This window comes from Antedon mediterranea, chromosome 10 (assembly GCF_964355755.1).
Source record: "Antedon mediterranea chromosome 10, ecAntMedi1.1, whole genome shotgun sequence".
In the NCBI taxonomy this organism is placed as follows: domain Eukaryota; kingdom Metazoa; phylum Echinodermata; class Crinoidea; order Comatulida; family Antedonidae; genus Antedon; species Antedon mediterranea.
Genome location: NC_092679.1, coordinates 12761906 through 12778217, shown reverse-complemented (window position 1 = coordinate 12778217; position 16312 = coordinate 12761906). Strand labels below are relative to the sequence as shown.

Here is a 16312-nt window from a genome sequence, read left to right as displayed (position 1 = left end):
AAATTGTCAGAGTACTTTTATCATATATTATTATTTATTATACTTACTCCTCCCATGTGAAGTTTATAACCACATAGTAAGGCAGATAAAGACCGTGCGGAGCACAGGTTCCTGCTAGTATTACCTAATAGCTTGTGTTGAATGACAATAGACGGGGCTTATGTCAAGCTGTAACGTATGAACATTGTATGCTAGCTGTAGACCTAGCGTGTCGTTTTCTTGTACCTGAATTGTGCTTTTTTTTACAGGATCTGTTAAAAATCGGGGAAATACTGTCCTTCTATATTTTCCCTTCACGATATATTGCATCACAGAAAAAAACGAAAATATCAATCTGTGCATAAAGTCAGCATATTTTCAATCATGGCTAGAAATAAACCGTACAACTTAAGAAAGACCAACCCATATCAACAAATAAAATGTAAAACTAAACGATATAAAAATAGCCCTTTGCCATACCTAATTAACCTGAATAATAAAGAATAATTACATTTAGCCAACGTTGCCGTCATCAACCAATGTGAAATACATAATACATAAGTTTTAATACAGATATTTTATTAGGCCATGATTTGTAACAATTTCTTTGATTTTTCAATGTTTTTTTCATTTTCATATTATGTACTTTATCTAATTCATTTCAATATAAGATGTTCTTTTTATGTGATAACTTTTTTAACTTTTTTATATGTGCAATATTTTGTAAAATTGTACACAATTTAGCCTTTGGCTACACTGTAAATTTTCGTTTTATTGAATAAAAACCTTGAATGAATGCTAGTATTTGTATCGTCCTACTTGAATTATTAGAATCAACTTATTTTTCACATTAAGTGTATTTAATTTTACATAAATTTTTAAAAGCTTAGGTGTCTTTGAATTTTATTAATTTTCAAATTAATTATTATACTCTGAGTTTAACTCAAGTTATCAACTTCACTATATCATGCTACCATTAAATTCTACGTATTTTCATCTCGCTTGTTTTCAAGGAATAGTAGTAATCTTTCCAATTTTTCCACACCACACCTGTGGCAAACTGATCAGTTGTACCACCCAGGTACAATCCATTCAGATTTGATACATGACATCCAACATACCTGTACCACCAAGCTCCCTTGTATGACACAGAACATGATGAGGCTGCTGTATCATGATCTTGGTCAAAGGTTGAAAACCGGTGATTGTTATGATATGACAGTGAATCACCTAAAATAAAGATAATAATATAATATTTGAATATCATTTGAGTACAATCTAGCCAATTTCAGTAAATTGGACATAATGTGCACTTTGGTATATAGTACTTCCTAATTTACTACATTAAATCCTGCTTTAATTTGACATGCTTATGATTTTAAGTCAATATGGTTTCAAATTTAGTAAAATTACTAGAAACACTGGAAAAATGTTATTCATGCAAAAAAATGATTTTTATAACACTGCACACCACGCGCGTAAACATTTGTACGCACGTGCGAATTTATACATGCTTAAAATGATATGAAACGCATAGAAATTGATTTTTTTGCATTTTTAATTTTTAACATTCTGTGGAACATGCCATTTTTTCAACAGAAAGTTAGTGCATGATATAAATTATACTTTTTGTTGGTGTGCTCTCTATTTTGTGTCTAAAGTATCTATACAGGTATACACTATATACTGTATACATACTACTGTACATACAGTGTAGCATAGGTGAAATAACTTTTAACATGATGACGTCATCTCAAATGAAACGTGACTTTGTGAGACAGTTTTATTTCAACGTAGGTCGTGCTATATTATTATTTAGAAGTATCAGAGAAACACTATTACCAGACAGACATAATACTGACATTACAATATTTAATTTGTTATAGTAATGTATTGTAGATGAGCCAAACGGTGTGAAAACAAGTCCTTACCTGCATTACCACTGTAGTTACCACATATCAGTTTGTAGTTGCTTTCCTCATCACCTATTCGAAAGTTGCCATAGTTAGCATAGGCAGATTCTCCTTCAAAAGTGGACATGTCCACTCTTAATTCAAACTGACCATCAGATGTAAGGCGATGAATGTTATCATTACCAAGCCAATGCTCACTATTAACATTCCCAAATCCTGCCTTGTATGTTGGCCAATTTCTATAGAAATTCATGGATCCATCTTCTCGTCTTTGAAAAACCTTTACAAATATAATTAATTAGTGAGTTTTAGATCTGTGACAAAGTCATATTCATAATGGTTGAATTTCGTCGAGTAAATTTGTAGAGTATACCTACAAGTTGACGTTTTGTAAGAATTTTGGAAGATCAAGATATACATTTACTATTACTACAGGTAAAAGAAATGTGTTGCTAAATTGTTTCTTCTGTTCAAACTAGACTTTCTTATATCATTGTTCAGTTCCTCCAGTCCAGCGGAGTTTTTAACTTCCTAAATTTCATAGTCTAGTTATGTGTTCATATGTTCATATAGTAAATAACGAATTAATCTGTAAACTACAGAAAATCAATCTGCACATGCAAAGAAACATGCGCATGTGCACAATGATTTTCTCTAGTTTCTTAGTGAATTTTGAAAATTAAAGGCACTGTGTTTTAATGCTCATATAATTATGGAAAAATATTACGGGTATTATAATATTTTGGTTTTAATACTTCCATCAGTGTCCATATCGCAGTAAACTCTGAATGGTTTACCTCCATCACGAATATTGATCATGTAAGCACCACTTGTTGCTTCACTGTTGCGTTCAAGTAAGTCAGTGCAATCTCGTGGATAATCTTAAAAGAGATGTACATAAGTAAATAAATTGTAATTAAAAATTTACAGTAAACTCAATCCAAAGTCTCATTTCCACTTGCTCCCATGTCAACTTGTTCCCAAAACTAATTCCTAACGTGTGAGACTACAATAGGAGTACAGGTCGTAAAAAAAACATAACATTTGACAATCATAAATATATTAATCAATTAGTTTAATCATGCACTTTCAAAAAATGATTGCCAGATGTGAACAGCTCTGTGAAATGGCCTATAAGCCTATTTGCAAGAATGATACCCCCATTGCCCATTCTAATGTGGCAAAGCTTTTAAAAAAGTAAGCTACATCATGTACTCAGACGTTGCAAAAATAGGCATAGTGTATGATGCTTAATTCACTCTTCTACCTTGCCTACAATTCAATATGCATGCAATTATGGCAATCTAAAATGCCATCATAAATACAAAGCATTTTGTTCACATAACATCACAACAATTAAAATAACTACCTTTTAATACTTGAGTGTCTTGAAAATCACTTCCTTCATCACCACATTCTTTTTTAATAACAACAAGTATGTTAGAAACACCATCCTGTTCTTCAGTTTCTACAACACAGCTGTCTGAGAGGGTTAAAGCCACCATCAGTGACACAAAGAACCATCTTGCCAGCATCTTTCTGCCTTTACAAACTATGTCAGGTTGATATAGTTAAGCTAGTAGTTGTGTCTCATCAGAACACTAACAAAATTATGAATTGTAGCTCCAAAGTCATGTGTATGTATATAATCATTTTGGAATGGGCGATTGCAGTTTAGAGTATCTCAAAATTCTCATTTTAGCATTTTACTGTTTCTTTTTCATCATAATAATAATTTCTAAATATTAATACTTAAAATGAATTTTAAATACATTTTCATTTGTTCCATTAGTTTTTTAAATATTTTTTTGATAACATTTTTCTTTATTAAAATATAAAAAATACCTTATATATATTGAATCGAATATTCCAATCAACCCATGTCCATGTGACCATATTTGGTGGCCATAAAGCAACATATAAATTTCCATGATTGACAGATGATAATTATTGTTACTCTTTCTTAGAATTTCAAATTTGGAGGTTTATACAGGAAACAAATAAATGTACACAATGGAAGAGGGGAGGCAATAAGTAACTGGAATCTAGTTATTTACACTGTTTAATATTTTGTGGGAATACCAAAAATTTCTTGGCAACAGAAAGGCCCTGTTTCTGCTGCCAAGAAAATACCGTATTTTATACAGTATTTTTTGAATACCGTATTTATACCATATTTTTTTTGGCAGCAGAAACTGTGCTCATAAAAAAAATACCGTATTTTGTATACCGTATTTTCCCCACAAAATTTGTGGATAAAATACGGTATTTACAAATTTATACCGTATTTTTTTTACCCTTTTCTGCTGCCAATAAAAAATTCCTTATTTTGTTTTACCTGGGACATGAGGTCAACATCGTGTTTTTATTTTCTGTCGCTGTCAGCTGTTTTACACACGTGTATAGATAGCCTATATTCGGCGAAAATGTGGAGCGAAGACGTCACAGTATTTACTATATAAATCTGTGTGGGGGAGGGGAGGAAGGGGGAGGGGAAGCTAAAATGTCCGGCCAACTAAAAGATAATAAAAGCGGCAACCACATTTATAAAGACATTTCTAAAAAAATAAAGCAGGAGTACGAGCAAGTATAAACTCAAAGCTGAAGAGCCTGCGAAAGCAGTACAACATTGCAAAAGACAATAACTCGGGGAGAGAACGAATTACTTGTCTTCATTACGATGTTTTCTGTGCTCTCACAACATCTCTATCACTAATAGGGCTAGGCTGTTAAAGTGTGGCGTAAAACTTTAAAACCTTTATTGCGACTTTTAATTATCGATTTAATAAATGAATGGCAATGTGGGTAAAAAGGATGAAATTTAACACGACCACCCAAGAAGTATTGTTAGCAGAAACTGGGTACTAAAAAATACGGTATAAAAAATACTGTGTTTTATACCACGTTTTATACCGTATTTTGAGCAGTTGCAGCAGAAACAGGCCCAAAGACATTCTTAAAATAAGGAAATCACCCACCTGGCTGTTGGACATCAATAACCAGTTATTCAATTGACCTTTAGTTAATTATTGAGACTCGCAACGTTAAGGTAGCGTTATGTAAGTGGCATACATATGTTTGTGTCTGAACCGCGGATTAGCGCTAGGTGGCTGATCTCGCCGATCATCACTAAACCTAGCAAGGGGGTGGGGGTAGATTTATTAATGCTAATCCAGTGATTTCTCAGTGATTTTAGCCGTAACCAATGAAAAGGCTATGATTAGCGGGCAGGCCAAAATTATACCTAGGTTAATTATGACAGCAAAATAGCTAAACGTTAAATACATATTTTCATTTTTTCAATTTTAAAGAAAAGTACACTTGGTGTTGCCAATATTTTCATAAATTAATCAGAGAATTGTCTGTGTAATAATTATGTTTGAAATTATTTTAAAGTAGTAAAAACACAAATCAGTATATTTGAAGGTAAGATTATATAAATAAAAATAACAAAAAACAACTTTACGATGTAAACTGTCATTTCTGTTGAGTCTGAAAATACCCTTTAGGACTGTTCTAGTGCCAGTCTTTGGTTGTCTCTTTTAATATTAAACAAAATGCCAGAAACAAGCAAGTTTTAAGAAATTGGTTTTTAAAAACTACTTGTATCAAAAATCCTGTACATCTATTTATAAATTATGGTTAATTCTGACATAGGCGAGCACAATGGAAAAACTTCGGTACAAATCTCTGCCTTGGATACCTACCTGATCTATCTCAGATGTACCGTGAAATGTAAATTTGATAACAGTAGTTTTCACTATTACGATATTGTTCCATATTTCTATCTTAGGAAGATATTATAAAGGGTTTTATAATAAAATTTGTGATTTCAATCGGTAAATTTTAACTCTATGCGCGGTAGAAATAATTTCCGGGTTCACGGTAAGGTGTGTCAATCACCTTGCAACTTCCCTGCATGGTTGGTTTCAACTAAGTTGGCCATTGGTGCTTGGTGGCGATAGCAATTTTGGTTTTTTGTTTATTTTCGGACCGCGCCTGTGAAGGTATAGTAGTACATAAAGATCAAATTCAATATATTCATAAAACATAGGAGTATATTGTGGGAAATAAGTATATAAAATTACATCGAGAGAACTGATGATAAGAGCTTTTGTTTGAAATCGAATGAAAGCCTGATAGCCGAGTTGTTGAGTAAGCTGCCAGGACTTTATGTATACTGTGCGCTATCTGTGTCCCGTTAGGACCCTGGGATACTTCTGCCCATGTTGCAAGCCGTCTAAAACGTCTTCCTTCTTAGGCCAAAACGGCTCACTGTGTCGTGGAATAATGTATTAATTATACCAATTAGGATGGTATTTATTTGAATAAACGCCTGGAACACCACAATATTGTAATTGTATTATATTTATAACACAATTATACTATTTTTAGTAGATTTCATCGGACTGTTATCTACAATTTATCAAGCATTTGTTATTCTTTTTTACCACTTTTCATATCTACAATAAACACTATACGTAAAACGCTATTTATCATCTAAGACACTGTGAAACAGGTTAGTGAGTAGGTTTAGTTTAACAAATATCAAAAAAAGCATTTCAATAATGGTAACCGACCGAAAACGTCCAGGTCAGAATTTCCTTCTAAAACTTTTTACCCGAGTCATTATCATTCCGAGAACCATCGTCTACACTTCCTAGAGGGGGAGCTAGCTCACCCTCTAGTTAAATCAAATTATGTTTAAAAATTACAAATCACAAATTATAACTCGATCTTGCCTGTTGTACAAAAATGAAGTAATTCTTGAGAAAATGCAATTTCAGTTTACTTCTTGCACTAAAATCATTACCTATAGCTAGATTTTTAAAATTGTTCCACTAGTATCTTTTAACATTAGCAGGTCTGAAAATAATACTAAAAAGTGGTCCAGAATTGGGATCCTGGTCCAGATTGCCTCAACAATTTAATGGAGTGGTCCTTGACCACATATCTATCTGTGTTTTCAATTTGGTAAAGATCTGGCAATAACTTTTTAGTAAAAAAAACAGACAAACACGATCGACTAACCTCCTTGGTGGAGGTAATAAGGTCACATCTTTCAGGATGAAAACTATTGTGGAACATGTAAATTTTACAAACAATAAGAGATGATCTTATATTGACACAAATATGAACTAAGTAACTTTAAGTCTTATCCCTTAACAACTCAATAGGATATATGTATAAATATGCCATAAGAATGCCATACCCGTTCCTTTTGTCTCACCAACACCGGGCATCCTGTTCTTCAGCATAGCTGAGTGCCAGAGTCACCAGCAGAGACAGTTGGAAACTTCTTCCTAGCATTCTTTTCTACCTTCACAGTCACCAAACTACCTGTCTGATATATAAGCCGGGAGTTGTGTCTTAAGGCTGGTTTGCTGTCGACGTAAGAGTCAGTTTTTCTAACGTCAGTTACGATTGTTACGTCGATTTTACGTAAGAAACCAACATTTGACAGGAAACCGCTTACGACAATATTTTGGTGGTATCGAATCTCCGTCTGATACGTCGATTTATCGCGAATTTACAGGAAACCGGGATTTTATTGCTTGTGATCACTTGCGTTGCGTTATTAACGATTCTTACGTAAAGTTGACTTGGAGTCAACTTTACGTAAGCGTAAGAGTCGTAAGCGCAAGATATACAATGGAAAAGGATAGGCCTATTTTTAATAGATACGAAAATACGAATTTCATTAATAAAAGCAGTATGGCAAGCCAAATCCGCCAAAACTCCTCAATCCATACCATTCAACAACAATACATTCATGTAAACAATCAACGTGAATCTACATCATTCACCGTCCAGCCACACCATTTGTTATCATTTCATTCAATTCATTGTCAAGTAAAACCAGTCATTGTCAAGCCATGCATAGTCATGTGAAATCATTCATCGTCAAACCAACCCATTCATCGTGAAGTCACATCGGTCACCGTCAAGTCAAACGATTCATCGAAAAATCATTCATCGTGAAGCCAGATCGTTCATCGCGAAACCAAACCCTTCACCACGAAGTCAAATTGTTCATCGCCAGACCAATCACCGTGAAGCCAAACCAATCATCATGAATCTATTTGTTTCATGACCAAGCCAACTCGTTCGTCTTCAAGTCATTCGTCGTTACGTCATTCATCATTAAGTCGTTTGTCCTCGAGTCGTTCGTCTCAAAGTCGTTCGACTTCTAGTCGTTCGTCCTCAAGTCATTCGTCTTCAAGTCGTTCGTCCTTAAGTCGTTCGTCTTCAAGTCGTTCGTCCTCAAGTCGTTCATCATTAAGTCAGTCATCATTAAGTCATTCATCATTAAGTCGTTCGTACTCAAGTCATTTATCGTTACGTCATTCATCATTAAGTCGTTCGTCCTAAAGTCATTCATCATTAAGTCGTTCATCATTAAATCATTCATCATGAAGTCGTTCGTCCTCAAGTCATTCATCATTAAGTCGTTCGTCCTAAAGTTGTTCATCATCAAGTCGTTGGTCGTCAAGTTGTTCATCATAAAGTCGTTTGTCTTCAAGTTGTTCACCATCAAGTCGTTCGTCCCCAAGTCGTTCGTCCTAAAGTTGTTCATCGTCAAGTCATTTGTCCTCAAGTTGTTCATCATCAAGTCGTTCGTCTTCAAGTCGTTCGCCCTCAAGTCATTTATCAAGGTCGTTTGTCCTCAAGTCATTTGTCCTAAAGTTGTTCATTGTCAAGTCGTTTGTCCCCAAGTCGTTCATCGTCATAATGATTGCAATACAGACTTAATTCGTTCGTCTTGAAGTTGTTTATCTCCAAGTCGTTCATCATCAAGTCGTTCACCCTCAAGTCGATCGCCTTCAAGTCGATCGCCCTCAAGTCATTCATCATAAGGTCGTTTATCATTAAGTCATTCGTCCTAAAGTTGTTCATCATCAAGTCGGTTGCCCCCAAGTCGTTTGTCCCCAAGTCGTTCATCGTCATGCACCAATGATTGCACTACCGACTTTGTTTACCGATTGAAGATTCCATTATTGATAGGGTAGCGAAAATAATCGTACTGCATTTATTTTTATGTAACTCATTGATGCATGTAGCTCTTAAAAAAATAATAATAACTTAAGCCCAGGTTTTCAGTTTTAACTACAAAATCGATGAAACACAGAATTCCAATACAAAATGCTTTTATTAATAATGATCTCAATTTCTCCTTTTGTTTCAAATACAAAAAATAACAACAAAAATTATCAATAATGAATTGGAAAATAATATGTACACGACATGGTTCAAGTTAATTGTCATTTTAAAACAATATACTTTATAAATCCCTAACAATTAAAATTGATAAGAATTTAATTAAACATGTAAAAATAAAACTAAATTTCTTTAGTATTAAATTATCTTATGTCGACAGCCTCAACGAATAGCATTTCTAATATTGTTTCTATGTTGTTGTATGAGTAAATTAAAGTATTTATCTTTCTCAACATATTTTACCATCATTATAACACTTTAACATACAACTAACATATTCCCTAGAAAAGTCCTGAAGACAAGACAATACATCGTAGGTTCAACAATGCCCCACGCATGGGCTACGAAAGGTTACGCGTGGGAACGAAGCAGTAATTATTAGCTGTACTGTAACACAAATTAGTAATATTTATTTGCAAAAACGCACAATAAGGATTTATGCAGGTACATCTTGACTATCACAAAACCTTTATTGTATAAATTTAAAGTCCATGTCTTTTGATATAAAGTTGCATTTATCTCTATGGAATATTATTAGGGGAGATATTTTTCTTTTCTCCTACGCTGAGAGTGAAGAGTCTCTATATATAATGAAAATGAAATCCACAGTGGTGGTCTATGGCGCCGTTCCGCAACCTATGGGTCGCGACCCATTGTTTGGGTCAACAAAAAATTGATGGGTCGTAAAATCTTCTTCGATGGTGAAACTTTTTATCAATAATACATTGTTTGGGTCGCGAAAAAAAATTGCACATAGGCGCAATGTTGATTAATTAATATCTTAATTAATTAAGACTGTACCTCCTTTATCTAGATTTCCATAACAAATGGTCCATTTTGTGGGTTTTGTGGTGGGGAATAAGAAAGTTTTATAGCCTGTGTTATCTAGGAATACTGTAAAATTGGATAGATGAGTCAGATCTGACGTGGAGTTAGTACAGTATTGAGTTTTAAAAGTAAGCAATTGTGCTATAATACAAGCATTTTGTATTGAAATTCTGTGTTTCATCGATTTTGTAGCTTAAATTGAGATCCTGGCTTTAAGTTATTATTGTTATTATTTTGTGAAGAGCTACATACATCAATGAGTTACATAAAAATAAATGCAGTACGATTATTTTCGCTACCTTATCAATAATGGAATCGTCCAAATCTTCAAATCGGTAGTGCAATCATTGGTGCATGACGATGAACGACTTGGGGACAAACGACTTTATGATGAACAACTTGAGGACAAACGACTTTATGATGAATGACTTGAGGGCGGACGACTTGAAGACGAACGACTTGATGATGAACAACTTTAGGCCGAACGACTTGAAGACGAATGACTTAAAGACGAACGACTTGATGATGAACAACTTGAGGACAAACTACTTTATGATGAACAACTTGAAGACCAACGACTTGATGATGAACAACTTTAGGACGAACGACTTAATTATGAATGACTTAATGATGAACGACTTAATGATGAACGACTTGAGAACGAACGACTTGAGGACGAACGACTTAATGATGAATGACTTAATAATGAATGACTTGAGGACGAACGACTTGAGGACGAACGACTTAATGATGAATGACTTAATGATGAACGACTTAATGATGAATGACTTGAGGACGAACAACTTGAGGACGAACGACTTAATGACGAATGATTTAATGATGAATGACTTAATGATGAATGACTTTAGGACGAACGACTTGAGAATGAACGACTTGAGGATGAATGACTTAATGATGACTGACTTGAGGACGAACGACTTAATGATGAATGACTTAATGATGACTGACTTACTGATGACTGACTTAATGATGAATGACTTGAGGACGAACGACTTGAAGATGAACAACTTAAGGACGAACGACTTGAAGACGAATGACTTTAGGACGAACGACTTGAAGGCGAACGACTTTGAGACGAATGACTCGTGGACGAACGACTTAATGATGAATGACGTAACGATGAATGACTTGAAGACGAACGGTTTGGCTTGGTCATGAAACAAATAGATTCATGATGATTGGTTTGGCTTCAAGGTGATTGGTCTGGCGATGAACAATTTGACTTCATGGTGAAGGGTTTGGTTTCACGATGAACGATCTGACTTCACGATGAATGATTTTTTGATGAATCGTTTGACTTGACGGCGACCGATGTGACTTCACGATGAATGGGTTGGTTTGACAATGAATGATTTCACATGACAATGCATGGCTTGACAATGAATGGTTTTACTTGACAATGAATTGAATGAAATGATAACAAATGGTGTGGCTGGACGGTGAATGATGTAGGTTCACGTTGATTGTTTACATGAATGTATTGTTGTTGAATGGTATGGATTGAGGACTTTTGGCGGACTTGGCTTGCCATAAAGCAGCTTTTTTACAACACCTCTTTACCAAAAAAGGATAAAAATTAGCCCTATATTAAAAACGTACAATTATTCAAGTTCTTTCTATTCACACTTTTCTTTATTTTATTGACATATTCTCCTTCCGGTAATTAAGTTCATTAACTATTCTTTTATTAGGAGAAATGATTCGATGTTTTTAAACAATTTAAACCGGCACTATTTGCTCCATCTGAGTTTTTCTAATCAATGTTTTTGTTATAAGAAGCATGCTATTAGACTCTGATGCAGTAGATGTAATATTAAATACAGAAGGTAAGATATTTAATAACAATTAATAATAATGATAATAATAGTAATAATAATATAGTTATTAAATAATATTGCCATTCAATATCCCTCCACACTTAATAATAAGAAGCATACAGTAAATATACTTGTTAAATAAATTTATTTACAAATACATTCTGCACAATACTATTTTATGGATTAGGCCATTTATATAAATTCTCAAAAACAATAGATGCATACACCATGGCATACAGAATATATAATACCGACAATCAAACCTAACTAAATACTATAATTACTTACTTATTAACTAAATACATTTTTAAAAAGCAAACACAAACACGTTTACTGATTACCTTAAGTGATATACAGTAACTTTCTTTGCATACACTGTGTCACACAATATATATGATACAGGAAATTAAACCTTTAAATAAATCTAAAAAGTTGAGTACTATAAAACTATAAACATATTTTTAAACTCTGAAACTGTGGTACACTGTACTGTAATTTCTCTCTTTCAGATGGGGCTGAATTAAGGACACAAGTTGATTCAATCTTTCTGGTGTCATTCTTGTATATCTATTTAATAAAGCAAAACAATTTGTAAATGCAACACATACACTTTCAATGTTGATACATTATCAATGTCAATATCAATGTTTTGTTTAATTTTCAGTGGTACTAGAAACAGACTTTCTGTTCACATGTAAAAATGTTAATAATAAATAAGTGTGATATTTCCTATGTACTGGGCAGTATTTACTTTGGAATCATTATAGGCCTCATTTTGTGTTTAAAATTTGCTCTGTAAAAATATTTAACATTTTAAAACTAGTGTGTTGAAGCTTTTCAATAATTATTTTAAATCAAAGAAAAATAATTAAACATATTTAAAGTGTTTTTCACTGGTTTTTCTTAAGTTAATGACTACAAATTTTAATTTATAGCATTTTCCTGTTAAGCAGCTGAACTACTGTTATTAGTTATAATTATGTGTACAGTATGATAACATTTTTAGTTACAAACATTTAGTTTTTAAACACATTCCAACCAAAGGGCATGTAAAAGAAGAGTTTCACTGTAGATCATTTTTGTTGCAGTTTAGAAGTTGGAATTATTGTGTAGATCCAATACATTAAAATGTTAAAATGTTTTTTTTTTTAATTTGGCCTATCATATAAAATAAAGTCACACTAAAAAAAAGAGAATTTATGCCTAATTCCAAAGCTAGCCTAGGCCTACAGATGGTGGTCCACTTAATTGGGATAGGCCTAGTACTTGTTTGTCGGGCCTAGCCTAGTAGGCTAGTATAGGAGGCCTACTAGTACTAAGTACTAGGGGCCTAGGCTATATAGGCCTAGTAGGTAGGCCTAAAAAAGGCTTTTAGTAGTAGGCTAGCCTAGGCTAGGCCTAGTATTACTAAGTACGCCTAGGCTAGGCCTACAAGAAGGCTACGGTCTAGGACATTTTTAGTACAGGCCTCTTGCCTATATTACAGTAAAATAGTAGTGGTTATGATGTAGGACTGGGCCTGGGCCTAGCTAGGCATTTTCCGTTTTATGTAGCTAGGCCTATGTACAGTATATGCCACACAGCATGTATGCTTAGTTTAGTTTAGTTTAGTTATAATGGGAAAGTTTAGGCGATGTGCCTTTTTAAACCCCATATCAACTACATTGTGTCGATGCGATTCTTGAAGGTATTAGCGGTCTCAGAATTGACAACGTCGGCTGGTAAACTGTTCCAATGGTTTATTACTCGTTGCGAGAAGGTATGTCTTCTACAGTTCAATCCTTTCTGGAAAGTAGGCTTGAAAAATCTCAGGTGATGCCCTCGAGTAATTCTGCTAATGTTACTTCTCATTTGGAAAAAGTCATCCTTGGCTACACCCTCAAAATCTTTAACAATTTTATATGCTTCAATCAGGTCACCTCGAATTCTTCTGTCATACAAGGTTGTTAGGCCAAGAAACTTTAAACGATCTTCATATGAATATGAACGGATACATGGAACTAATTTAGTCGCACGACGTTGTACTCTTTCAATTACATTTATGTCCTTTTGAAGATACGGATTCCATACTTGAACACAAAATTCGAGATGTGGGCGTGCCTTTCTAAGCCTAGGCTGCCTACCTGAAAAACAATTGCCTGACATGGGCAACCATCGATCGAGCAAACACAGAAGCGTAAGAAAAAATTTCAACTTTACGTAACGATCATAAGACGACCGTAAGCGCTTGAAGTTAAAAAAGTCAACTTTACGTAAGGGTCGTTATCGGCTCGTGAGCCTGCGGTTCAGAACGATCAAAACGACGTTCACTTTTGTTCAACTTAACGGAAGAGACGTAACAAACGCAACAATCGTAACAAACGTTAGCATTTCCAAATCTTACGTCGACAGGAAACCAGGCTTTAGTATCAGAAAGCCGTGATCAATTTTTGGAAGGTAGCCCCAGTCAGCTCTATTTATGTATCATTTTCAGCTGGGAGTTTCCTAGCAGTCAAGTGGGCTACATAAATGGTTGATTCTAAATTAGCATTTGTAAGCACTTTGTGTAATACAAATCTATTATACAAATAATACAATCCATAAAACATGGAAATCATTATTAGATTAAACAAATAACATTTAATGGAATATACAGTATGTGTATAATTTTAATAAAGAATGACTGTACTGTTTTTTTTTTTATTTTAAATTAAATTTTAAACAACAAATTAAAATATGAAGCCATTTTAATTATCATACATACATAGTTATTTCAACATGTATGTAATAGACAAACTTATGATGGTTATCTATATGCTAAGTAAACGTACTAAAACCAAACTATCTATCTATCAATCAATATTGATAAGATTTTTTTTGCGGGGCGTTTAGGAAACTGATTCATGAAACCTAAAAGCTACCAATACACCAATACAATAACAAAACACACATAACTGCATTCCATTTATTCGACCGTAACTCAATAGTACATAACTCACAGGTGTTCTCAGTTATGTGAGCATCTAAGGGCCTGTTCAGACCTACAGAGTTATGCTTTTGTAGTGTACGTGGCACGGCGTACATAGGTCTGAACCAGGAAAAGATTACTTATGACAATTATCTTTCGTTCGTTACGACAATTCAAGGTTCAAGATTAGTGAACAACGCTTAATAAGATATGAAAGTCATGCATTCAAAATTTTGACCTATAACCAATCAAATTTTTTCCTGCGTACTGTTATAGTTTTCTAGATAAATATCTAAAATCTGATAGTGAAGTTTCTCTAGTGGTACCAACTGTTTGCTCTACTCCTATTACTGTTGGATGTGGTTAAAAATCAAGACTGACAACAACAAAAACAGATTCTATTTCATGTCAAACTGTTGAATCTGTTGCTGATGCTGTAACGCAGACTGGTGAAACATGGGAACAGTCTTCTACTCTAAGCAGAAAGTTAAGGAGCTGTGAGGATAAAATTGCAGATCTAAAGAAACAACTAAGTGAATATCGTGATGTTCGTGCAAATTTTGCACATCTCTCATCCTCGTATAAGGAAATTATTGATAGGAATGCTGTATTAGAGGAACAAGTCAAGACGTTACAGGTACTAGTAAGTGAACAGGATTTCAAACAACCAAGATGTTAGCAAAGAGATCAGTTGTAAAATCAAATACTCAAACATCTATTAATTTGAATAACCCTTGCCTCAGTATCACTAGGGAAGAAGGCAAAGTCTGTGAAGAAAATTTGCAAAACATTACTTACAATAATGGATCACCAAAGCCTACAAAGAAAGCCGAACAAATTCCAGCTAAACAATTTCCAGCTAAACTAATTCCAGCTAAACATATTCCAGCTAAACAAATTCCGGATCCAGCTAAACAGATTCCAGCTAAACAAATTCCAGCTAAACAAATTCCAGCTAAACAACAAAGAAATTTAATAATAGGTGACTCTATGCTGAAGCATATTAAGACAAATGGCCTATGTGAAACATCTGTCAGAACATTAAGGGGAGCAACTGTGGAACAAGTTAACTATACATTATGTGAGATCGATCTGACCAATGTAGAAAATGTTGTCATTCATGCTGGAACAAATGACTGTTGCGATATCAACTTTGACTTAGATAGACTAAAGAACGACTACACCGATATGATATCAAGGCTTAAAACGAGGATAACAGGCGAGGTTTTCATCTCAGCGATTTGCCCGAGACTTGATGATCTTTCATTAAACAGACGCGTATTTGACGTAAATGAAATGCTCAAGTATTCTTTCGGTAACATTGTTATTGATCACAGCCGAGCTTTCACTACGCGATATGGAGTGGATTCATCAAAGTTTACAAGTCATGGTTTACATCTTAACTTGAGGGGTACATCAGCCTTGGTTAAGAGTATTAATAATGTACTGTTAATAATATCACCAAAGAAAAATAGAAGAACTGGAAACACGCACACTAGAGATCATCAAAGCATGCCTGTAGCAAATTGTCATTTCTGTGGCGAGAGTGGACATGTACGACGAGTTTGCAGACATGGAAAAGCAGTTGT

The 16312-nt window shown here is 34.2% G+C and overlaps 1 protein-coding gene across 1 annotated transcript in view; it reads right to left on the bottom strand.

Moving 5' to 3' along the window:
• The window catches only part of LOC140061239 (fibrinogen-like protein A), a 29476-nt gene extending 25994 nt beyond the window's left edge, over nt 1-3482 (bottom strand). Inside the window, exons 1-5 of the mRNA XM_072107749.1 lie at nt 3262-3482; nt 2648-2773; nt 2270-2321; nt 1911-2161; nt 1030-1209 (exon numbers count right to left, since the gene is read on the bottom strand). Coding sequence (XP_071963850.1) covers nt 1030-1209; nt 1911-2161; nt 2270-2321; nt 2648-2773; nt 3262-3427 — 775 coding nt within the window. The 5' untranslated portion in view covers nt 3428-3482. The remainder of the gene's footprint in view (nt 1-1029; nt 1210-1910; nt 2162-2269; nt 2322-2647; nt 2774-3261) is intronic.
• Between the last annotated feature and the right edge of the window lie 12830 nt (nt 3483-16312).